Source organism: Dendrobates tinctorius, unplaced genomic scaffold, assembly GCF_039654945.1.
Source record: "Dendrobates tinctorius isolate UK_male_01 unplaced genomic scaffold, ASM3965494v1 ptg000170l, whole genome shotgun sequence".
Taxonomy (NCBI): domain Eukaryota; kingdom Metazoa; phylum Chordata; class Amphibia; order Anura; family Dendrobatidae; genus Dendrobates; species Dendrobates tinctorius.
The window spans coordinates 2,098,730-2,122,998 of record NW_027361837.1 but is presented as its reverse complement, the minus strand read 5'-3'; the positions used below and the strand labels follow the sequence as shown (position 1 = coordinate 2,122,998).

Sequence of the window (24,269 nt, the reverse complement as noted above, 5' to 3'; positions counted from 1 at the left end):
GCCATATAGTGGTCATAACATTTTTTGCACATTTTTGTAGAATAAAGTTTCAGTATTTTATGCCATTTTTTAAGTTTGTATGCATATACACTATAATATTAATGCACTATGATATTTATTAGAATATTACAGGAGGTTTGGACTGTGAAGAAGGCGGATTAGGCCGCCGAAACGCGTAGTCCCATTTGCGCTAATTTCTGCCATTTAGGCTAGTTTCACACTTGCTTTTTTTTGCAGCGCATTTTTCCCGCAAAAAAACGCATTGAAAAAACGCATACAAAAGCATACAACTGCTGCGTTTTTTTCAAGCATTTTTATGAGCATGCATGAAAAAAACGCAGCGTTTTTATGCGTTTGTATGCGTTTTTAGTGCGTTTTTACCGCGTTTGCGTTTTTTCAAACATTAGGTGGCCCCTCACACTAACCCAAACCATGACTTTACTAACCCTAACCCTGACCCTAACCCTGACCCTAACCCTGACCCTAACCCTTAACCAAATCATACTTAACCCTAACCTAAACCCTAAACCCTAACTAACCCTAACCCTAACCCTGACCCTAACCCTGACCCTAACCCTGACCCTAACCCTTAACAAAACCATACTTAACCCTAACCCTGGCCCTAACCCTGACCATAACCCTAACCCTGACCCTAACCCTAACCCTGACCCTAACCCTTAACCAAACCATACTTAACCCTAATCCTGACCCTAACCCTGACCCTAACCCTTAACAAAACCATACTTAACCCTAACCCTGACCCTAACCCTGACCCTGACCCTAACCCTAACCCTTAACCAAACCATACTTAACCCTAATCCTGACCCTAACCCTGACCCTAACCCTTAACAAAACCATACTTAACCCTAACCCTAACCCTGACCCTAACCCTAACCCTGACCCTAACCCTTAACCAAACCATACTTAACCCTAATCCTGACCCTAACCCTGACCCTAACCCTTAACAAAACCATACTTAACCCTAACCCTGACCCAAACCCCAACCCTAACCCTGACCCTAACCCTAAACCCCCTTAACTAACCCTAACTCTAACCCAAACCCCTAAATTCCAAAAAAAACGCATATGCAAAAAAACGCATACATGAGCATGCCAGTGCGCACATATGCGCATCCATAGGCTATAATGGCCATTTTTAGCGCAAAACGTGCGCATATGTGCGCATGCGCTTTTTTGCAGGGCCAAAAAATGCAACATGCTGCGTCTGGAAAATACAAACGCACACCCCAAAAAAACGCAGCGCATGAAAATCGCATACATGCGCTTACAAGCGCGCAGGTATGCGCACCCATGTTAAATATAGGGGAAAAAACGCATGCGCACATATGCGTTTTTTTCCAGCGCTAAAAAACGCAAATGTGAAACCAGCCTTACTCTGGTTTCTGATTCTTGTGGGTCATTTTTATACCTTGTTGAAGAAATAAAGAAAAGCATCATTTTACTCCAATCCTGGTTTGCTGAGTTCTTGCTGGATTTCCTTTTTGTTCTCTTATTGAAGGATTTACTCCTAATCCAGTCCGTGCAGGTACTTGATTACCAGATGGAAAGACCCAGGAGTCTCATTGCTGCAGCTGGACACTGACACACATACTCTAATATTACACTTATATACACGTTATAAATTCATAAATGTAAGTAAATCCCATTGGGTAGCTTTATTTATAGTTTTTATTTATTAGGAGACACATTCACGCCGAACCGCTTATGCTGAGTGCACATGTCTGGCTTCGTCTGCTCCGACCATCGGGTAAGCGGACAATAGGAGGGAGGTGCGCGTGCGCGGTCACCATGACGGCGCAATGCGGCTTTCACTCCACGGCCGCGAGCCTGTGGTCAGTTTCTGGGAGAATGACGTTAGCGGCACATGCGCCGTAATGGCAGGAAGTGGCGGCACGTATCACAGATGCGCTCCATAATAATCACATGACATGCGTGGTTCCTTGATTCTGATTGGCCATCCATCATATAAAATACTTGCTCACCCCGCCCTTAGACACGCCTCCTGACGAAGAAGCAAAACGCACGTTGGGGCGAGAGAGAAGACAGCGCCATATACTTTAAATCATGTAAGTGCCCTCTCCGGGAGTTTCCCGTTGTTTCACACATGTACATTGATTGCACTCTATTATATCACTGCTTAGTTATACACAAATAGTTAGGTGGCACAAATTTGAGAATAGAGTCTCTATGTATTTGAAATTAGGCTATGCCTGCTTTAACTATGGAAATTTTTCTCTAATTTAAATGTGCTTACTTATTAAGGGTGGTGTTTGTATTTTTTAGTGGCATACTGATTAATCTCTACAATTGTATACAGGTTTGAACTGTTTGAACTATATAATCAGTACGCTATTCATGGGCAAATGTGCAATATGGCTCTCTGTTTGGACAGCAGTATCCCTGGTTTACTTGTGAACTATTTGTAATGGTAGGATATTTTGTGTAAGCAATTGCAATGAATAAAATTTGTATATTTTTGGCAATTTAAACTTATTTCTTTGTGGTTTATGAGACCTGCTTTGAGTTTTTGCCTAAATAATTATTCATTGGGTTTTTGTATGTTATTAATGATAAACTTACCTGGAGCAGCCAGTGCCAGGCAGAGGCTGCCAAGGCAAACGGGATCATGGGGTGCATTAATAGAGGTCTGGATACACATGATGAGAGCATTATACTGCCTCTGTACAAATCTCTGGTTAGACCGCACATGGAGTACTGCGTACAGTTTTGGGCACCGGTGCTCAGGAAGGATATAATGGAACTAGAGCGGGTACAAAGGAGGGCAACAAAATTAATAAAGGGGATGAGGGAACTACAATACCCAGAGAGATTAGCAAAATTAGGATTATTTAGTCTAGAAAAAAGACGACTGAGGGCCGATCTAATAACCATGTATAAATATATAAGGGGACAATACAAATATCTCTCCGAGGATCTGTTTATACCAAGGAAGGTGACGGTCACAAGGGGGCATTCTCTGCGTCTGGAGGAGAAAAGGTTTTTCCACCAACATAGAAGATGATTCTTTACTGTTAGGGCAGTGAGAATCTGGAATTCCCAGCCTGAGGAGGTGGTGATGGCGAACTCAGTCGAAGGATTCAAGAGACACCTGGATGTCTTCCTGGAGCATAACAATATTGTATCTTACAGTTATTGTTTTTAGAAGGACGTAGATCTGGGGATTTATTCTGACTGAATTTTATAGGTTGAACTGGATGGACTAATGTCTTTTTTCGGCCTTACTAAGGCTACTTTCACATTTGCTTTTTTGCGCTGCGCACCGTGCGCAGTGCAAACGCACATAAAAAACGCATCATGCATTTGTGTGCGTTTTTTTGCGGGTTTTGGTGCGTTTTTTGTGCATACATGCACATTACCATGAGCACGTATGCGCACCCATAGACTATAATGGGTGTTTGGCTGTAAAAAAAACGCATTGCGTGCACATGCTTTTTTGGGGCAAGTCGGATGCACAAAAAATGCAACAGGATGCATTTTGTGCGCCCGAGCGCACACTACAAAAAAACTCATACGCGTACAAACGCATGTGTATGAGCACCTATGCCGCACCCATGTAAAAGATAGGAGAAAAAAACGCATGCGTTTTTTTGGGCTAAAAAACAGCCCAAAAAAACGCAAGTCTGAAACCAGCCTAACCATGTTACTTACTATCATCCCGTCACAGCCGCCAGACTACTACCCCTAATATCCCACATCATCCCGTCAGCCAGAGCCACCGGACTACTCCCCCTAATATCCCACATCATCCCGTCAGCCAGAGTCACCGGACTAATGCCCCTAATATCCCACATAATCATGGTAGCCTGGGGTCCAGAGCACTGAGTGGGATAGCCCAAACTTCCATACCGGGGATCCCTTTAAGAGAGGACTGGTGTCAGAACCAGAGTGCAGAGTGGATTTGCCCTGACTTCCAAACCAATGATCCCTTTAATAGAAGCCTGGGGTGAGAATCAGAGCGCTGAGGGATTTACCCTAACTTCCATACCGGAGATCCCTTTAAGGGAGGCCTGGGGTCAGTACCAAAGCGCAGAGTGGATTTGCCCTCACTTCCATACCGGGGATCCCTTTAAGAGGGGCCTGGGGTCAGAATTGTTAGAATCTTTTTAGTTTGTGACTATCCACCATTTTCTTGTAGTGTAGTGGCTGCTGGTCTTTTTACTCTGGTGCTGGGTTTGTCTTGGGTCAGGTGATTGTATCACCCTTTATTAACATGCACCTGTCTCCCAGTCCTTGCTGGACAACAGTGTTAAGCCGCTTGAGTTCTGGCTTGGAGCTTTGCTTTGCCTTCTGTGTTTTTAATTAGTTCAGTGCTGGGACCTCTGGTTCTGCAAGTCTTAGTTTCTGTTTTCAGTTTGTTTCTGCAGCCTTCTCTTTCTTTTCTATTAGGAGGTTACCGTTTTTGTACCCAGTCCTTAGATCTTTCAGGGACCCCCTTTCCCCTATCTATAGGTCTTAGATTGAGATTAAGCTAGGATCGTCAGTGGGTCTATTCACAAGGAATGGGTCACCCACTCCATCGTAGGGTATCAGCCTAGTCGTAGTGCAGGGTCAGCTTTCCCCCTTCCTCCCTAGTTCTGTGCTGCAGATCTGTAACAAGAATCAGAGCGCAGAGTGGATTTGCCCTCACTTCCATACCGGGGATCCCTTTAAGAGGTGCCTGGGATCAGAACCAGAGCGCTGAGTGGATTTGCCATGACTTGCATATCAATGATCCTTTTAATAGAATCCTGGGGTCAGATTCAAAGTGCTGAGGGATTTGACCTAACTTCCATATAGGAGATCCCTTTAAGAGATCCTGGGGTCAGTACAAGAGCATTTGAAGGCAATTGCCCTGACTTCCATACCGGGGATCCCTTTAAGAGAGTCTGGGGTCAGAACCAGACCGCTGAGAGGAATTGCCCTAACTTCCATACCGGAGATCCCTTTAAGAGAGGCCTGGGGTCAGTACCAAATCGCAGAGTGGATTTGCCCTCAATTCTTTACCGGGGATCCCTTTAAGAGGGGCCTGGCGTCAGAACCAGAGTGCTTAGTGGAATTGCCCTAACTTCCATACCAATGATCCCTTTAAGAGAGCCTGGGGTCAGAACCACAGAACTGACTGGAACGGTCCTAACTTCCATACCGGGGATCCCTTTAAGAGAGGCCTGGGGTCAGAATCAGAGTGCTTAAAAGGAATTGCCCTAACTTCCATACCAATGATCCCTTTAAGAGACCCTGGGGTCAAAACCAAACCGCTGGATTGATGTGCCCTGACTTCCATATCAATGATCTTTTGAGGCTTCAGGCGATTAAAATAAATTGCAAAAGATGTAGGATGCACAGGAAATCGTTTTTACATTGCTGTGAAAATGTTCTTTTTTTGGTGGGGGGGATAGTTCTTTTTCAGGCAGGTTCCAGGTGGAGTCTGCCTGAAAAAAACATTATGTGCACAAAACCACCATGGTTACTTACCGGTAGCCGTTTTTTCCGGAACCCATGACAGCACCACCTGAGAGAGGGATCCGCCCCGCCAGGACAGGAACCTACTGAGACATAAGGGGCGGCACCTCTCCCTCGCTTCAGTTGGGTTACAGAGCACTGAGAGGACTTCCCGGTTAGTTACATGTTTAATCCAACACCACAACACTCAAAAAACACCCTACTAATTGTGCACACCCATACAGTGAAAAAAGGGGGGGGGATATACGGATGCTGTCATGGGTTCCGGAAAAACCGGCTACCGGTAAGTAACCATGGTGGTTTTCCCTTCACCCATGACAGCACCACATGAGAGATTTTTGGAGATTCGAAACACCTTAGGGAGGGACCACCGCTTGCAGCACCCTTCTACCGAAGGTTAAGTCAGCAGAGGAGGATAGATTCAACCTATAGTGCTTAAAGAAGGTTGAAGGTGAGGCCCAGGTAGCGGCCTTACAAATCTGTTCAATCGATACCTCTGCTTTTTCGGCCCAGGAGGTCGCCACGGCTCTGGTGGAATGAGCCTTGATGCCGTCAGGAATCTGGATACCACTAGCTGTGTAAGCTACACTAATGGCCTCCCTAATCCATCTAGCAATAGTCCCTTTTGAAACCCCATAGCCTTTTCTGGCACCCTGAAAAGCTACGAATAGGGACTGGGACCTCCTCCACTGGCTAGTCATAGATATGTATTCTACGAGAGCTCTCTTAACATCCAGATTATGGAACTTTTCCTCCCCAAGATTTTTTGGGTTCTCGCAGAAAGATGGAAGGACAATTTCCTGGCCCCGATGGAAATCTGATGCTACTTTGGGCAGATAAGCGGGGTCTGTTTTTAACACTACTCTATCCTGAAAGACTTGCGTATAAGGTGGATTTACTGAGAGAGCCTGTAAATCGCTTATCCTGCGGGCTGACGTGAGGGCCACTAACAGGATTGTTTTTAGGGTCAGAAACTTTAGGGGTAGCTGATGTAATGGCTCATACGGATCTCTTGTAAGGGCTTCTAGCACTAGGTTTAAATCCCAGGGGGCTATCCGGGGTATTGGGATAGGCCTAGCTCTATGGATTTAATTAATCTGGCTACCCATCTATTTGATACCAATTTGCAGTTGTAGAGCGCCCCTAGTGCAGACACATGAACTTTAAGTGTGTTCACTGCTAACCCCATCTGCAACCCCAATTGTAAGAACTCCAGGATGGCATTAATCGGGGGATCTTTTCCTAACGGCCTACCTAAGAACTGCAGGAACTTGTTCCATGTTCTGCCGTAGATGTAAGTCGTCACTGGTTTCCTACTCTTTAGCAGGGTGGCCACCAACCCGGGGGAGAACCCTCTATCCGTTAAAAGCGACCTTTCAAATTCCACGCCATCAGATGGAATCCTTTGACCTGAGCATGGAAAATTGGACCTTGAGCTAGTAGGTCCGGGATTTCTGGCAGAACCCATGGATCGGAGAGGGACATCCTTCGTAGCAGAGCAAACCAGGGCCTTTTTGGCCAAAATGGAGCTATTAGAATTACCCTGGCCTGATCGTTTCTGATTTTTCTGACAACTGTTGGGATCAGAGCCACTGGGGGGAACGCATAAGCTAGCCTGAAGTTCCACTGGATGTGCAACAAGTCCACTGCCCATGGTTTTTCTCTCGGGTTTAGAGAGCAGAACCTTTCTGTTTGCCTGTTGTGTTTGTTGGCAAAAAGGTCTATCACCGGTGTCCCCCAAAGCTGAGTTATTTTTTGAAAAATGGACCGGTTTAGCGCCCATTCCCCCTGCTTCAGGGTATTGCGACTCAAGAAGTCTGCCTCTATGTTTTCTGCCCCTTTTATATGTAAGGCTGTCAAGGAGTGTAGGTGTTCTTCTGCTCTGCTCAGAATGTCTGTCGCCGCTTCCATTAAGGAGTGTGATCTTGTCCCTCCTTGGTGGTTGATGTATGCCACTACTACCTTGTTGTCTGACATGATGCGTACATTTCGACCCTGGAGTAGCGGAATGAAGTGACTTAGGGCCTTGCTCACTGCCCACAGTTCTCTCAGGTTGGAGGATGCTTCCCTTTCTTGATGCGTCCAGGAACCCTGACCTATGATGCCCCTTAGGTGTGCCCCCCACCCCGAGGAGCTTGCATCTGTTAAGATTATATCTGACGTCTGTCTGTCCCACGGTATTCCCAAGGTCAGATTTCTCTTGTCCAGCCACCAATTGAGAGAGTCTCTAGTTTTTAAGGAAAGCTCCAGCTTTCCTTCTAAACGCCCTCTTAGCGATCTTTGTGCTGTTAGTATCTCCCACTGGAGTTGCCGGGTGTGAAACTGAGCCCACCTGACCGCCGGAATACAGGATGTTAGGGTACCTAGCAGGGACATTGCTCTTAAAGTCATACGTGGTTGGTTTTGGCCCGTGAAGGCCAGATTCTGCACCTTTTCTATTTTGGACTCTGGGAGCAGACACTCTTGCTTTTCTGAGTCTAGTACGAATCCTAGGAAGGTCTGTTTTTTTAGGGGTTGCAATTTTGATTTTTTGAAATTGACTATCCACCCTAATTCCTGCAAGGTGTTGATCACCTGGGTCAACTGCGCTGTACAGTGGTCCTCTGAGCTGCCTACTATGAGAAAATCGTCCAGGTATGGTATTATGACCGTGTCATGAATCCAGAGAAAGGCAGTCACTTCCGCTATGACCTTGGTGAAAACTCTCGGGGCTATAGATATGCCAAACGGAAGAGCCCTGAACTGAAAGTGCCTTAGTGTGCCTTGAATATAAAGTGCTGCCCTCAAGTATTTCTGGTAATCTGGGTGGATAGGGATGTGATAATACGCATCCTTTAAATCGACTATGGCCATGAAGCAATCTTGGTGTAGCAGCTTCACCGCCGTAGTTACTGATTCCATCTTGAAGGTCGAGTTCCTTATCCATAGATTGAGCCGTTTGAGATTTATGATTGTCCTGAATGTTTGATCGGGTTTTTATATCAGAAAAAGGGGTGAATAGAACCCCTTCCCTTCCTGTAGGCGTGGTACCTCGGAGAGTACCCGCTTGTCTATCAGGCTCAGGATCTCTGTTTCTAAGGCCACCTGCTCTTCGGTCACCTTCCTGATGGGTGTGATGACGACCACGGATTTTGGCTGACGAATGAAGGGAATTTTCAGGCCTTCTGTTAGGATGGTTAGGATCCAGGCGTTGGAGGAGATCTTCTCCCAGGTTTGGAAAAAGAGTGCCAATCTCCCCCCCACTGGAATACTGGCGTCACTGTGGCGACTTCTTTGAGGTGGAGGTGCCTCCACCAAACATAAATCCCGATTCTTTTTTTCTTTTATCCTCCCATCTTCTCCTGTCAGCGGGAGGGCGCCCCCTATTGAATCTCCCCCTCCGAAAGGGCTGTCTCCTCTGATCCACAGGGAATCTGGGGAAGCCTTTTTTCTTATCGCCTGCTTTCTCCAGTATATCGTTCAAGTTCTTGCCAAACAAGAATCGACCGTCGCAGGGGAGAGAGCATAATTTGGCCTTGGACTGAAGGTCACCCAGACAGCCCTAAAGCCATAACGCGGGTCTAGCAGCATTTGATAGTGACGCTGCCCTGGCTGTCATCCGCATAGAGTCCGCCGAGGTATCGGCCAAAAAAGCTGCTGCCCCGTGCAAGAGATACATCTCCGATAAGATTTTCTCTCTTGGGACCCTTGAAGCCAGCTTTTCTTCTAACTGCTGCAGCCAGATCATGAGGGAGCGTGCCGTGCAAGTGCCCGCTATCGCCGGTTTTAGTCCTCCTGCTGTCGCCTCCCATGCGTGCCTCAAATATGAGTCTGCCTTCTTGTCTAGCGGGTCTCTAAGAACCCCTGCGTCTTCCAGGGGCAGGGCCGACCTTTTGGAGGACCTGGACACTGCTGCATCTATTTTGGGGATTTTGTCCCATATCTCTGCATCATTATGCTCGAAGGGATATCGTCTCTTAGAAGTGGATGGAAGGGCCCCCGATTTTTCGGGCTTTTTCCACTCTTTCTCAATAAGTGCCTGGATCTTGTCGTTTACTGGAAAGGTTCGTTTTTTCCTCTCCTGAAGCCCCCCAAACATAACATCCTGTAGGGTTTTAGCCGCCTTTTCTTCCTGTAGGCCCATTGTAGCTCTAATGGCCTTTAGGAGGGCGTCTGTGTCTTCTACAGGGAAACATGGTTTACCCCCCATGTCGCTGTTTGAGGAGTCTGAGTAGGATGATTTTTCCGCCTGAGATGATATTGACGCGGAATCCGAGGGGGAACTAGGGGGATCCTTCCTGGTTTTTTCCCTTTTTTCAATAGGGACTTAATTGAGCCTTCCATTTCTGACCTTAGGGCAGATATCAGGTTGGCTGCGAAACTAGGCGCTTCCTCCGCCATAGTCCGCTGAATGCACGCAGCACAGAGATCTTTTTGCCAATCTCTTGCTAGGGGAGATTTACATATAGCACAATCCCTATTGTTCTTCTTGCTTCCCGCTTTTCTAGGCCTTTCCTACAGGGTGAGCATACAACAGAAGCCCTATTAACATAATGCTAACATTCACGAAGATCACTCACCACCCGAAATCAAGGGTACCGGACTCGGAGGCTGCGTCCGGGCACGTGACCTGCGCTCTTTGGATCTTGAGGAGTCCCCCGACCTGTGGCTGGGGCGACTGCTGCTGGAATGGCTTCCATGCTTTCTGCCAGAGGGCTGAGAGGGAGGCAGGGACGCTGAACACTCCATGTTGCACCGCCGTCTGCTGCCGCCTTCTCTTTTTAAATACCGCTCCTCCGCTCAGGTGAGCGTCTCTCCCCTCCCCCCTGCGACCGCCGGCCGACTGCTTCAGAAAAGCCGGCCGGCGTCGCACCCGGCGCCATTAAACCGTCGCCGTTCTCTGACGTCAGCCAGCGCACCCAGCATGCAATGCGCCGCTGACGTCAGCTGCCCGGAAGAAGCCAGCATCTCTCCCCTGCTATGGGGATCGAGATGCGGCGTGCGTGAGGGGAGGGCGGCGCGGTGGGGGCTTCCCGCAGACCTCGGGGATCCCACCGACGCCCGCATGAACCCGGAACCCCGGAGGGCCCAGGGACTGCGCATCCAGCACCCGACAGCCGGCGCTGCAGGTGAGACACCTGTTCTTCCTGCGCCGGGACGGGGCTGGGTCCATCTTCTTTTCTTCACCCATGACAGGTACCGCCGACAGTGGGGTTCCTTCCAGGACAGGAACCCAACTGAAGCGGGGGAGAGGTGCCGCCCCTTATGTCTCAGTAGGGTCCTGGCGGGGCGGATCCCTCTCTCAGGTGGTGCTGTCATGGGTGAAGGGAAAATCTGAAGTACCTTGGCTCCCAATTGGCCAATTTGTGAAAATCTATTTTATTATTAACTAGCTGAAGAGCCCAGCGCTGCCCGGGCATAGTAACTAACTATGGTTAGTTATAGCAAATTATAATGAGTATATCTATATATAAAAAGCTGAGTGTAGAGCCCCACCCACTCCATATAGTCAATTCACTATAATATCCCACATGATCCCGTCAGCCAGAGCTGCTGGACTACTACCTCTAATATCCCACATCGTCCCATCAGCCAGAGCCACCGAACTACTAATATCCCACATCATCCCGTCAAAGCCACCGGACTACTAACCCTAATATCCCACATCATCCCGTCAGCCAGAGCCACTGGACAACTACCACTAATATCCCACATCATACCGTCACAGCCGCCGGACTACTACCCCTAATATCCCACATCATCCCGTCAGCCAGAGCCGCCAGACTACTCCCCCTAATATCCCACATCATCCCGTCAGCCTGGGGTCCAGAGCACTGAGTGGAATGGCCCAAACTTCCATACCGGGGATCCCTTTAAGAGAGCCCTGGTGTCAGAACCAGAGCGCTGAGTGGATTTGCCTTGACTTCCAAACCAATGATCCCTTTAATAGAAGCCTGGGGTGAGAATCAGAGTGCTGAGGGATTTACCCTAACTTCCATACTGGAGATCCCTTTAAGAGAGGCCTAGGTCAGTACCAAAGCGCAGAGTGGATTTGCCCTCACTTCTAAAGAGGGGCCTGGCATCAGAACCAGAGTGCTTAGTGGAATTGCCCTAACTTCCATACCAATGATCCCTTTAAGAGAGCCTGGGGTCAGAACCACAGAGCTGAGTGGAACGGTCCTAACTTCCATACCGGGGATCCCTTTAAGAGAGGCCTGGGGTCAGAATCAGAGTGCTTATAAGGAATTGCCCAAACTTCCATACCAATGATCCCTTTAAGAGACCCTGGGGTCAAAACCAAAGCGCTGGATTGATGTGCCCTGACTTCCATACCAATGATCCCTTTAAGAGGGAAGATGTGCCTATGGGATGGAGGATGTGTGATGGGTATCTGGGCAGGGAGGGGGTGATTCATTTCTGTCATGTGCTCTCTGCTTATTTCTGGGGGGCAGACAATGGCAGGGAGCTTATGTTTCCGAGGATGCTAGATTTCTCCCACCCAGTCAGTGTCTGCTGAGGTGTTTTCTGGAGTGGGAAAACTGTTTCTCATAACAAATAATCACAGCTCAGCTTCTTTTAAACAGCTCTGGTGAAATGAAAGATGCTTCGTATTTGGTTGGTGATACACACACACACATTCAATTTTATATATGTAGATTTAAATAATTTAAAAGTACAGTGTCATATAATATAGGCATAGAGAACCAAACCAATTTCTATCCTATATGGATAACCAGCAAAGCAAGGAAATTTCCAAACATCACCCCTTGTATCCTACATAAAAGTGATGCCGCAAAATAGCCTTAATCCTAGAAAGCATGACTGAAGGTCCCCGCAATACAGGAGTAAATAATTACTGGTCTCTGCCAAAAGGTACCCGGTAACAATAGGTGACCGCAACAAAAATAAAAAAGGTGCCTCATGAATAAATGGTATAATACCTATTAGAAGTCGTGTGTTCTTGCTTTGCGGGTTATCCATATAGGATAGAAATTGGTTTGGTTCTCTATGCCTATATTATACATGACATATATCTTAACAGAGATTTTTGCATATAATGACATCTTTTATATAAGACCTCTGTTGTCTCATTTATGATTGATACACATGTACATCTGTTTAGATTGGATGCTATTATCCTGTAGTTATCTATTTGAGCTCGGTGTCCCTTAGGCAGAATTTTGCTTTTTGTAGGTTTTATGTATTTTTTATTACTATTTACCAATAAAGGATTGTTTTTATACATTGGGATCTCTTCTCTTTTCCCATGAATAATGTTTCTGCGCATATGAGAATGTTGTGTGTTGTCTAGTTGAAGTGCCCTACATTATTTGGACATTTTTTGGTTGATATACCTAGTAGAGGCAGGGACAGAAACAGTTAACTGGTGGGTTGGGACAGCAGCAATAAGGCCACAGGAAGCTGCTGTTTCCCTCCAGAATAGTGATGGGAAGTCCGGCTCTTTTTGGTGAGCCGGCTCATTCGGCTCTGCTCACCATAAAGAGCCAGCTCTTTTGGCTCTATAAACGGCTCTTTTTTTTAAATAGAAATCCGTTTTCCACAGTCCTCGTTCTAGGTCTTTGCCTGTAAAGTGAGAGCCTCATTCTACACCTGTACAAGGATCTAGTGACGCAGTGTAGACTGTTATTCAGCATTGCTGCTTCCTCAGATTGTCAGCTCTTGTGATCAGGCCCCGGCTCCTCGCTCCGGTCTCTCCTGTACAGTGAGGCCTCATTATACCCCTGTATAAGAATCTAGTGACGCAGTGTAGACTGTTATTCAGCATTGCTGTTTCCTCAGATTGTCAGTTCTTGTGATCAGGCCCCGGCTCCTCGCTCCGGTCTCTCCTGTACAGTGAGGCCTCATTATACTCCTGTATAAGGATCTAGTGATGCAGTGTAGACTGTTATTCAGCATTGCTGTGTCCTCAGATTGTCAGCTCTTGTGATCAGGCCCCGGCTCCTCGCTCCGGTCTCTCCTGTACAGTGAGGCCTCATTATAACCCTGTATAAGAATCTAGTGACGCAGTGTAGACTGTCATTCAGCATTGCTGTTTCCTCAGATTGTCAGCTCTTGTGATCAGGCCCCGGCTCCTCGCTCCGGTCTCTCCTGTACAGTGAGGCCTCATTATACTCCTGTATAAGGATCTAGTGATGCAGTGTAGACTGTTATTCAGCATTGCTGTGTCCTCAGATTGTCAGCTCTTGTGATCAGGCCCCGGCTCCTCGCTCCGGTCTCTCCTGTACAGTGAGGCCTCATTATAAACCTGTATAAGGATCTAGTGACGCAGTGTAGACTGTTATTCAGCATTGCTGCTTCCTCAGATTGTCAGCTCTTGTGATCAGGCCCCGGCTCCTCAGTTGTAGTCTTAAAATGGATTGTGGCATTTTTTGTTCATGTCCTTTGTGAATTAGTAAGTGCTGTGATATGTGTTGGTGCACATGATGCATCCTGATCCTGATGGAAATGCAGGTCCGTGAGTCCCTATGTTAAGTATAGAGATCTAATCTGGATCAGGAGGCATCAGGATTGCTACACATCACAACGCACCGTACCAAAACGCTAGTGTGAACGCAGCCCCACTCATGCAGCCCCTATCCAGGTGCCCTCATGTCATATATATGCTCCCAATTCATTTTGTTATCATTACCACACTGTAAGGCTGTGTGCCCACGATGCGATTTTTAAGCGTTTTTGCCGCGATTTTCAGCGCGAAAATGCTGCGAAAGCGTTAAAAATCGTGTACAGAACGCCCCCCATGCATTCCTATGGCATTCCGCACATGCTGTGCTAATGCTGCGCTTTTTTCGCGGCAGAAACGCATCGCGGAAAAAAATTGCAGCATGGTCATTCTTTTGTGCGGAATTGCAAAGAATTGCCGCGATTCCGCACCCATAGGAATGCATGAGAATCGCTTACTTCCCACATGTGGCTATGCCCACCATGCGGGAAGTTAAGCGTCTCATGTGCGGTTGGTACCCACGGTGTGGAGGAGAGGAGACTGTCCTCCAGGCCCTGGGTACCATACACCTGTAAAAAAAAGAATAAAAAATAAAAAATCGGGGTATATTTACCTTCCAACGTCCCGCGCTGCATTCCCGGCCTAAGCGTTCCCAGTAATGCCTTGCGGCAAGATCCTGTGATGACGTAGTCTCGCGTTACTCTAGCGGTCTAGCGAGATCGCTATAGCAACGCGAGACTACGTCATCACAGGTCTCGCAAGGCATTACTGGGAACGCTGAGGCCCGTGAACGCAGCGCGGGACGTCGGAAGGTAAATATACCCCGATTTTTTATTTTTTTATCATTTTTAACATTTTATCTTTTACTATTGAGGCCGCATAGGCGGCCTCAATAGTAAAAAGCTGGTCACACTTGTCAAACACTATGTTTGATGAGTGTGACCAATCTGTCAATCACTTTCCAAGCGATGCTTCAAATCGCTTGGAAAGTGTTTGAGAAAATCGCGGCAAAATCGCGAACAGAATCGGAAAAAAACGTGCGATTTCTGGGAAGGAGTCCGGTTTTTAGTGTACGTTTTATCATGCAACGTGGGCACATAGCCTAACACAGGGCACAAGCCCTTCTAGTGAGGTGGGAAAGATAACTGTATGACAGAGCAGCATGCAGACATAGTCTATATTATGTCTGCATACTGTTCCCATACAGCACATCCCTTGCTTCTGAGCATGCTCAGTGCCACAAAACGGATCCCTGCACACGGAAGCTCATGGATCTATGTTGTCCTGGATCCGTGCTCCATGTTAATTCCAGACGTGTAGCCGCGGATCCATGCGTCTCCCTGTGCCTGTGTGTTTTTCAGATGACACAAAACTGCAACAAATTGCGTTTTTATGCATCTCATAAAATATGCAGACACAGTGATCCATGGGAAAACGGTGACATCTGGATGCACACGCAAGTCCCATCCGTCACCACTGAAAGTCAATGGAGACGAAAACGGATCCGTGTGCAGCCATTTTCACACGGATTGCAAAATATGCAAGTGTGAAACCAGCTTAACCCTATATAATGATTGGGGCTGGACCGAGATCTCGCCATAGGTTTTGCCTAAAATCACTTTATATTACTTACCTTACCCATAGGGCTCATACTCACTTGCGAGAGACTCGCTTGATTCTCATGCGAGTGTCTCACATGGAAACCTGGCACTGCCGCCGGCACTCGGACAGGAGGGGGCGGCTGCATAGAAGTACATGTAGCTGCACGCTCCGGTCCGAGGGCTGGTGGCCGTCCCAGGTTTTCATGCGTGAGACTCGCACGAGAATCATGCGACTCTCTCGCTAGTGAGTATGAGCGCTTAGCAGCAACAACTGACGCTGTCTATCCTCCTCCCTGTAGTGTTGTCCTGAATCCTCCTCATTCCTGACTTAGGCCAGGTTCACATTGCGTTAATGGCCCTGCGTTCAATGGGATCGGTTACATAGCGGCACTAACGCACCCTTTGGCCGCAATGATACTAACGCATCCAAAATTGGCATGATGCGTTACTTCATGACGTACCCTTGAACGTGGTCTGCAGCATTTGGGGGTACGTCATGAAGTAATGCATCATGCTGATTTTGGCATGCGTTTGGATGCGTTAGTAGCATTGCGGCCAATGGGTGCGTTAACACATCCGTTACATAGCGTTAGTGTTGCTATGTAACGGATCCCGTTGAACGCAGGGCCATTAACGCAATGTGAACCTGGCCTAACACTATGAGAAGATTATATACCAAACAATTTGCTGAGTCTCTCCTCCTACACATACCATATACTGTATGTATATGCCATAAATGAGGGGCCAGTAAAGTAGATCTTTATTTGGGACTAAAGGTAATGCACAGGTCATTACAGATGATGATGATGACAATTTGCCTAGTCCCTCCTCCTACACATAGTCCCATGCCATATATGCCATGGAGGAACTGGCAGGATATATTTGGGACTGAGGGTAACTCCCCTGCATTTATTCACAGTCAACAATTACACATGTCCTCCTCTCCTGACTGCTCCTCCCCCAGATGAGTCACAGTCAGGCTTCACTAAGCTGAAACTGATAAGGCCTCTTTCACACTTCATTTTTTTGCATCAGTCAAAATCCGCCAAAAGGACGGATGGCGGATCCGTTTTAGTACTGATGACAACGGATGCCACCCATCCGTTTTTTTGACGGATCCGACAAATGAAGAATTTTAAAGGAATCGCAGCCGAGAGAGAGAGAAAATTTTTTGGCGGATCCGCAAAAAAAACGGATGCAACGGACGGCAATCCGTCACAATCTGCCAATAATGGAAGTCAATGGGGAAAAAAACGGATCCTCAAAAGAAAATTGCAGATCCGTTTTTTTCAAAACCTGGCGGATTGTGACTGATTGTAAAAAACTGAAGTGTGAAAGAGGCCTAAGCTGCCAGGCACCAGAAAAAAAAAAAGAAAAAAAGACTTGGCTCGTTCACCCTGCAGAGTCGGCTCATTTCGTTCACAGCAGGGAGCCGGCTCTTTGAATCGGGTCGTTCACGAACTACACATCACTACTCCAGAACTGCCCGGATCATTGAACAGGGCAGACATATATGACCAGGCCACTGCCAGGCCTCCGGACAGGAGAGGACTGTTGCCCTGCATACTGATGGACTACATAATAAGGATTAAAGGACTGCACCATGGGTCTCCTGGACTTCAGGAGGGTCCCATGCTAAAGGGGTCTCAGGTGCCCAGATTCCAGAATGTGGATTTTTGTGATCTCCAGCTTCTGCAGCTGACGCACCCCGGGGGCCGCGGGGTACTCGGAGCCGGGCCCATCGACTTCAATGGGGGACGGTGTCACGGCGGCTGGGATCCAGTCCGTGGCCCCAAGCGGTCAAAGGCAATTAATTGCGTGGTATTTAAGGAGATGGGAATAAAGTTTATGGTTGGTTAAATATGTGACGCCACCTGTGGTATTCTGGTCAGAGGTGACTAGAGCTGCAGTGTTGCTTCTCTGGGATGGATGTTGGGCGCAGCTAGGATGTTGTAGGCCTCCACAGGTAGGGCTGTAGTCCCAGGGCAGAATAGATGAAGTTGTTGGTAGGATTGTGGTGTGGAGGGGAGGAGTGGCGCAGGAATAAATTGGAGGACCCATTCGCATGTAGTTCAATGGGCTTTACTCACAGTCTGTCTGCAATACAAATGCCCGCTTCAGTGCTGAGTCCTCCAGTTCAGGGGTCTAGTAAACTTCCAGGTAGAAGAGTACACCCCTCCAACACTCCCTTTCAGTATGTTCCTTCCTAGGCCGTCTCACTGTACTGGTTTCCTCTCCTTTCTCCCTTTCCAGCACCTTCACAGTCAGTGTCCCAGGCTAGCTGCCGCGTATCCTGTCAGAATTTGTCACTCAGGCGGTTCCTTGATCCTTTGTGGCTGCTTTTCTGGGAAGATATCTGTGGGATTCGCTGTGGCCCATACAGCAACCACAACTGTCAGCTTGCTAGTTAAGTTCGTTGTTTACTTCGCTAGGCTAGGGGCTGAGACCCTTCTGCGACCTTATTTCTTCTCCCACCTGATAGCAATCAGCGTGGGTCTCTAGAAATTCCTTTCTTTCCTCCCGGGAGCTTCTCCTCCCAGCCAATCTATCCGGCAGCTCCTCCTGACAGGAGCTGCTCCAAGTGCATCCTTTCACCTGCTCTTCCCCTGAGGGAACTCAACTGTCTTCAAATCTCCCACTCTTTCTCTAAGCTCCGCCCACTCGCTGTTCCCATTGACTACTCTACATCACGCCACTTTCTAAGCTCCTTCCCATTACCTACCTTCCCCTAGCTCCCCACACCCTTTCCTAGCCAGTCTGGGATGAGGCCATCCCCCCGTAGGGTACGCCCAGGTGCCCTGACTAGCTAGTGTGTGTGTTGAGTGCAGTGTAAAGAGTGTGGTGAGGTGCCCCCATATTACCTGGTCGTGAGATACCACACCTCTGGATGAGATGCAGTACCTCTGTGGCGACTAGACCCGCAGGGGCACCACATTCCCCCTGCTAAACCCAGCACATCCGCGGGCTGAAAGTAAAGCAAAAGATGTTACAGAAGAACAAACAACAATTCAGATTTTTTTAAACAATTCTGCCAGCAGTTAACAATTTATATTCTATCATTAAACTTCTCCAGGGAGAGGCACTTTTTCTTTAAATGTTACCTAAATAACTTTATTTATACTACTCTTAACGCTTAAGCGCTAACTGGTGACAACCGCTAGCTATGGTTCGCCACCTGGTACCAGTTTTTTATTTAAAAACTTCACATTTTTATTCTATACTAAGATATTTCTAATTTTATCTTTAATAAATACTATTAATATTAAAATACTATCAATATATATTTACGATCAATTTATGAATACTAGCAACATTTTATCATAAATTCAACTGAATTCTTGGTAATTCCAGCTGGGGGAACTTGAAGTGTCCTTTTGCTGGTGGAGGACCCGCTCTAAACCTCCAACGGTGGCCCTGGGTGGGCTGCAGGACATTGACAGTCTTCCACTTCCAGACCCAGTTCTTGGCCACATCCGTGGGTTTTTGTTCAGGTCTGAGGTAGTTCGTTTATCAAGGGTTGTAGAAAAACCAAGAAGAAGCACCTTAAGAGGCGCAACTATTAACAAAAAGCTTGAGACCACTTCCAGTTCGAGATCTCTCAGTTTCTGAGTGCAACTGCACTGATGCCCAACTGGGCAAAACTGTAAACAGGCTAAATCAACAAGGCACAACGGTGCTTATACCCTCCTGGGTAACTGTTCAGTATTTTAAGAGAACTTTTCAATTGTAATCACCCCCTGGAGTGATGGAAGCCTTATAACCCTTCTGCTTCCAGGGTAAGTGATCTGGATGGCCACTTATAGGCGGCCTGACATGTTGAGCCCCTCCTGGTGAGGCTGGTTTGGTGCTTGCTGTGGTGGCGGCAATAGCAGCCTGGGGTGTAGCTGCTCCAAGAGCAGGGGCCACAGCCATACCTTCTTTCTCCTAATCATCAGGGTCCGGTGCAGGTGACAGGTGGAGGCTGGTAGCAGCAGCAGTCTTCCCAGCTGCCTGGTCAGCAACCATGGCAGGTGACAGCGGTGGTGAAGCAGGTGTAGGGATAGTACCTGGTGGAGCCATTGGCGGGACCTGCGCAGCCACGTCAGGTTCAGGCAGGAGCACAGCCTCCGCATCCATGTTGGCTCCCGGTCCCATGGATAACAACTCCTGTCAGGCAGCGGCCGGCAGCGGTGTCAGGGTGGAGGCAGCAGCAACCGCTGGCAGAGGCCGCGCGGTTCGCAGAGGCTGCCAGGGATGGGGCTGGTGCAGCGGTGACAGGTACCAATGGCGCAGGTACCACAGCTGAGGATTCATCTTCTGTAGGCCCCTCCCGGGTGCGCTGCTGTTTCAGCTCTTGCAGGGCCTCCTGCCTCAGCCGCAGGCTGCCATTCAGCAGGGCAATCTCCTCCTCCCCTTGGGGCATTGGCTATGACGCAGTCACATAATCATACAGGCAGGGGAATTTAACGGTTTTTCGCGCTCTTGCTTGAGTGTCACCTGTAATGACATGCCCCTCTTCACCTCTCTGGCGGCCATTTTCAGAGTTCATGTCACAGTTCAATAAATCCTTTCTTTTACACATTTTAGTCATTTTTATCGCTCAAATCCATCAAAATCTTCGGCACACAGGACCCAGTGATACCGGGCTTCGTTTATCCTGTTCGTGACGCCAAATATGATGCACCCCGGGAGGCCGCGGGGTACTCGGAGCCAGGCCCGTCGACTTCAATGGAGGACGGTGTCATGGCGGCTGGGACCCGGTCCGTTGCCCCAGGTGGTCAAAGGCAATTAATTGCGTTGTATTTAAGGAGATGGGAATAAAGTTTATGGTTGGTTAAATACGTGACGCTACCTGTGGTATTCTGGTCAGAGGTGACTAGAGCTGCAGTGTTGCCTCTCTGGGATGGATGTTGGGCGCAGCTATGATGTTGTAGCCTTCTACAGGTAAGGCTGTAGTCCCAGGGCAGAATAGATGAAGTTGTTGGTAGGATTGTGGTGTGGAGGGGAGGAGTGGCGCAGGAATAAATTGGAGGACCCATTCGCATGTAGTTCAATGGGCTTTACTCACAGTCTGTCTGCAATACAAATGCCCGCTTCAGTGCTGAGTCCTCCAGTTCAGGGGTCTAGTAAACTTCCAGGTAGAAGAGTACACCCCTCCAACACTCCCTTTCAGTATGTTAGTTCCTAGGCCATCTCACTGTACTGGTTTCCTCTCCTTTCTCCCTTTCCAACACCTTCATAGTCAGTGTCCCAGGCTAGCTGCCGCGGATCCTGTCAGAATTCGTCACTCAGGCGGTTCCTTGATCCTATATGGCTGCCTTTCTGGGAAGATAACTGTGGGATTCGCTGTGGCCCATACAGCAACCACAACTGTCAGCTTGCTCGTTAAGTTCGTTGTTTACTTTGCTAGGCTAGGGGCTGAGACCCTTCTGCGACCTGATTTCTTCTCCCACCTGATAGCAATCAGCGTGGGTCTCTAGAAATTCCTTTCTTTCCTCCCAGGAGCCTCTCCTCCCAGCCAATCTATCTGGCAGCACCTCCTGACAGGAGCTGCTCCAAGCGCATCCTTTCACCTGCTCTTCCCATGAGGGAACTCTCTCAACTGTCTTCAAATCTCCCACTCTTTCTCTAAGCTCCACCCACTCGCTGTTCCCATTGGCTACTCTACATCACTCCACTTTCTAAGCTGCTCCCCATTACCTACCTTCCCCACTAGCTCCCCACACCCTTTCCTAGCCAGTCTGGGATGAGGCCATCCTCCTGTAGGGTACGCCCAGGTGCCCTGACTAGCTAGTGTGTGTGTGTGTTGAGTGCAGTGTAAAGAGTGTGGTGAGGTGCCCCCATCTTACCTGGTCGTGAGATACCACACCTCTGGACGAGATGCAGTAGCTCTGTGGTGACTGGACCCGCAGGGGCGCCACACAGCCATTGAGGGTACGGATGTAGCCAGCGTCAGGGAGAGATCAGGACTCCAGTGATGTATTTTTGTCGCTTTATTCTTTATATCCTGTTACATTAAACAAGTTGTTGTCCCCATTGGACAATGGTTGCCTCTTCTGCCTCTGTTTTGCTGGAGCAAGAACAAGGTACGTCGTGAGGAAGATTGCGTTGGTCCCAAATGTGTATGTGCAAGAGACCAGAGGAGTGCTCGCTAACAGTTGGATCAGTGGACTCTATTCCTATATTGTGCCTTTAAGAACCCGGCTCTGACTACCCTCCCCTGGTCGCAGTTGTTACACTTTCATCTGTCAGCATCAGCCACTTGTTACTGGGTGATGATGATCCTATGTGCTTCAAGTGTCTGCTGTATACAGGAGATAGGGATTAAAGCACAAATGCACTGACACTATGTATGCTCTCGGCTGCTGCAGTGTCAGTGTGTGCAAGCTTGGAAATTCAATTTAGGGTGCTGAAATTAACATAAGGGGAGGAGCGGAGAATTGTAATTAAGGGGTGGAATGATGAGCTGAGCCCAAGGCCATGCCAAGGATGTTAAGTTTTATCCAATAAAACTTAGTGAAATGTGTACTACCGGAATGATTTTTATAGTGGGCTAGCTGAAGAGCCCGGCGCTGCCGGGGCATAGTAACTAACTGTGGTTAGTTAAAGCAAATTATAATTATCCTCCATCCCATAGTCCCATGCCCATATACCCATCACACATCCTCCATCCCATAATCCCGTGCCGATATACCCATCATACATATCCGCCATCCCATAGTCCCATGCCCATATACCCATCATACATATCCTCCATCCCATAGTCGAGTGCCCATATACCCATCACACGTCCTCCATCCCATAGTCCCATGCCCATATACCCATCACACATCCTTCATCCCATAGTCCCATGCCCATATACCCATCATACATATTCTCCATCCCATAGTCCCATGCCCATATACCCATCATACATATCCGCCATCCCATAGTCGAGTGCCGAAATACACATCACACATCCTTCATCCCATAGTCCAGTGCCCATATACCCATCACACATCCTCCATCCCATAGTCCCGTGCCCATATACATATCCGCCATCCCATAGTCCCGTGCCCATATGCCCATCATACATATCCTCCATCCCATAGTCCAGTGCCCATATCCTCCATCCCATAGTCCAGTGCCCATATACCCATCACACATCCTCCATCCCATAGTCCCGTGCCCATATACATATCCGCCATCCCATAGTCCCATGCCCATATACATATCCTCCATCCCATAGTCCCATGCCCATATACCCATCACACATCCTCCATCCCATAGTCCAGTGCCCATAAACCCATCACACATCCTCCATTCCATAGTCAACCATTATGACATCATAATGAGTGGCGGGGCTTGCAACCTATGATGACATCAGCGTCGCCATGGCAACCATTGTGACATCATAATGAGGGGAGGGGCTTGACACGCACACACTTTTTCCCCAGTATGCAAATAGGGGCATTATGACATCATAATGAGGGTCAGGGCTTGACGCGCACACACTTTTTCCCCAGTATGTAGATAGGGGCAAAATTGTTTGGTGAATTGGAACGCGCGGGGTTAAAATTTCGCCTCACAACATAGCTTACGATGCTCTCGGGGTCCAGACGTGTGACTGCCAAATTTTGTGGCTGTAGAGCCCGGCGCTGCCCGGGCATAGTAACTAACTGTGGTTAGTTATAACAAATTATAATTATACTCCATCCCATAGTCCCTTGCCGATATACCCATCATACATATCCACCATCCCATAGGCCTGTGCCCATATACCCATTATACATATCCACCATCCCATAGGCCCGTGCCCATATACCCATCATACATATCCTCCATCCCATAGGCCCGTGCCCACATACCCATCACACATCCTCCATCCCATAGGCCCGTGTCCAAATACCCATCATACATATCCTCGATCCCATAGTCGAGTGCCCATATACCCATCACACATCCTCCATCCCATAGTCCCGTGCCCATATACCCATCATACATATCCGCCATCCCATAGTCGAGTGCCCATATACCCATCACACATCCTTCATCTCATAGTCCCATGCCCACATACCCATCATTCATATCCTCCATCCCATAGTCCCGTGCCAGTATACCCATCACACATCCTCCATCCCATAGTCCCGTGTCCATATACCCGTCATACATATCCTCCATCCCATAGTCCCGTGCCCATATACCCGTCATACATATCCACCATCCCATAGGCCCGTGCCCATATACCCATCATACATATCCTCCATCTCATAGTCCAGTGCCCATATACCCATAACACATCCTCCATCCCATAGTCAACCATTATGACATCATAATGAGCGGCGGCGGGGCTTGCAACCTATGATGACATCAGCGTCGCCATGGCAACCATTGTGACATCATGAGGAGCGTGGCTTGATACGCACAGACTGTTTCCCCAGTATGCAAATAGGGGCATTATGACATCATAATGAGGGGCGGGGCTTGACGCGCACACACTTTTTCCCCCCAGTATGTAGATAGGGGAAAAATTATTTGGTGAATTGGAACGCGCGGGGTTAAAATTTTGCCTCACAACATAGCTTAGGACTCTCTCGGGGTCCAGACGTGCGCCTGTGCCAAATTTTGTGGCTGTAGCTGCGACGGTGCGGATGCGTATCCTGGACATACATACATACACACATACTTACACACTTTGAGCTTTATATATTAGACTAGCTGAAGAGCCCGGCGCTGCCCGGGCATAGTAACTAACTGTGGTTAGTTATAGCAAATTATAATTATCCTCCA

At 48.1% G+C, this 24,269-nt stretch overlaps 1 protein-coding gene across 2 annotated transcripts in view; it reads right to left on the bottom strand.

The window, feature by feature from the left end:
* The window catches only part of LOC141053741 (dipeptidase 2-like), a 682,167-nt gene that overhangs the window by 601,982 nt on the left and 55,916 nt on the right, over nt 1-24,269 (bottom strand). The window contains exon 1 of one of the 2 annotated variants that reach the window (XM_073550796.1): nt 21,350-22,164. The exons of the other annotated variant lie outside the window; for it this stretch is intronic. Within the exon in view, the coding sequence (XP_073406897.1) occupies nt 21,350-21,429 (80 nt within the window). The 5' untranslated portion in view covers nt 21,430-22,164. Of the gene's footprint in view, nt 1-21,349; nt 22,165-24,269 lie in introns of those variants that run through there. 2 annotated transcript variants of the gene reach the window in all.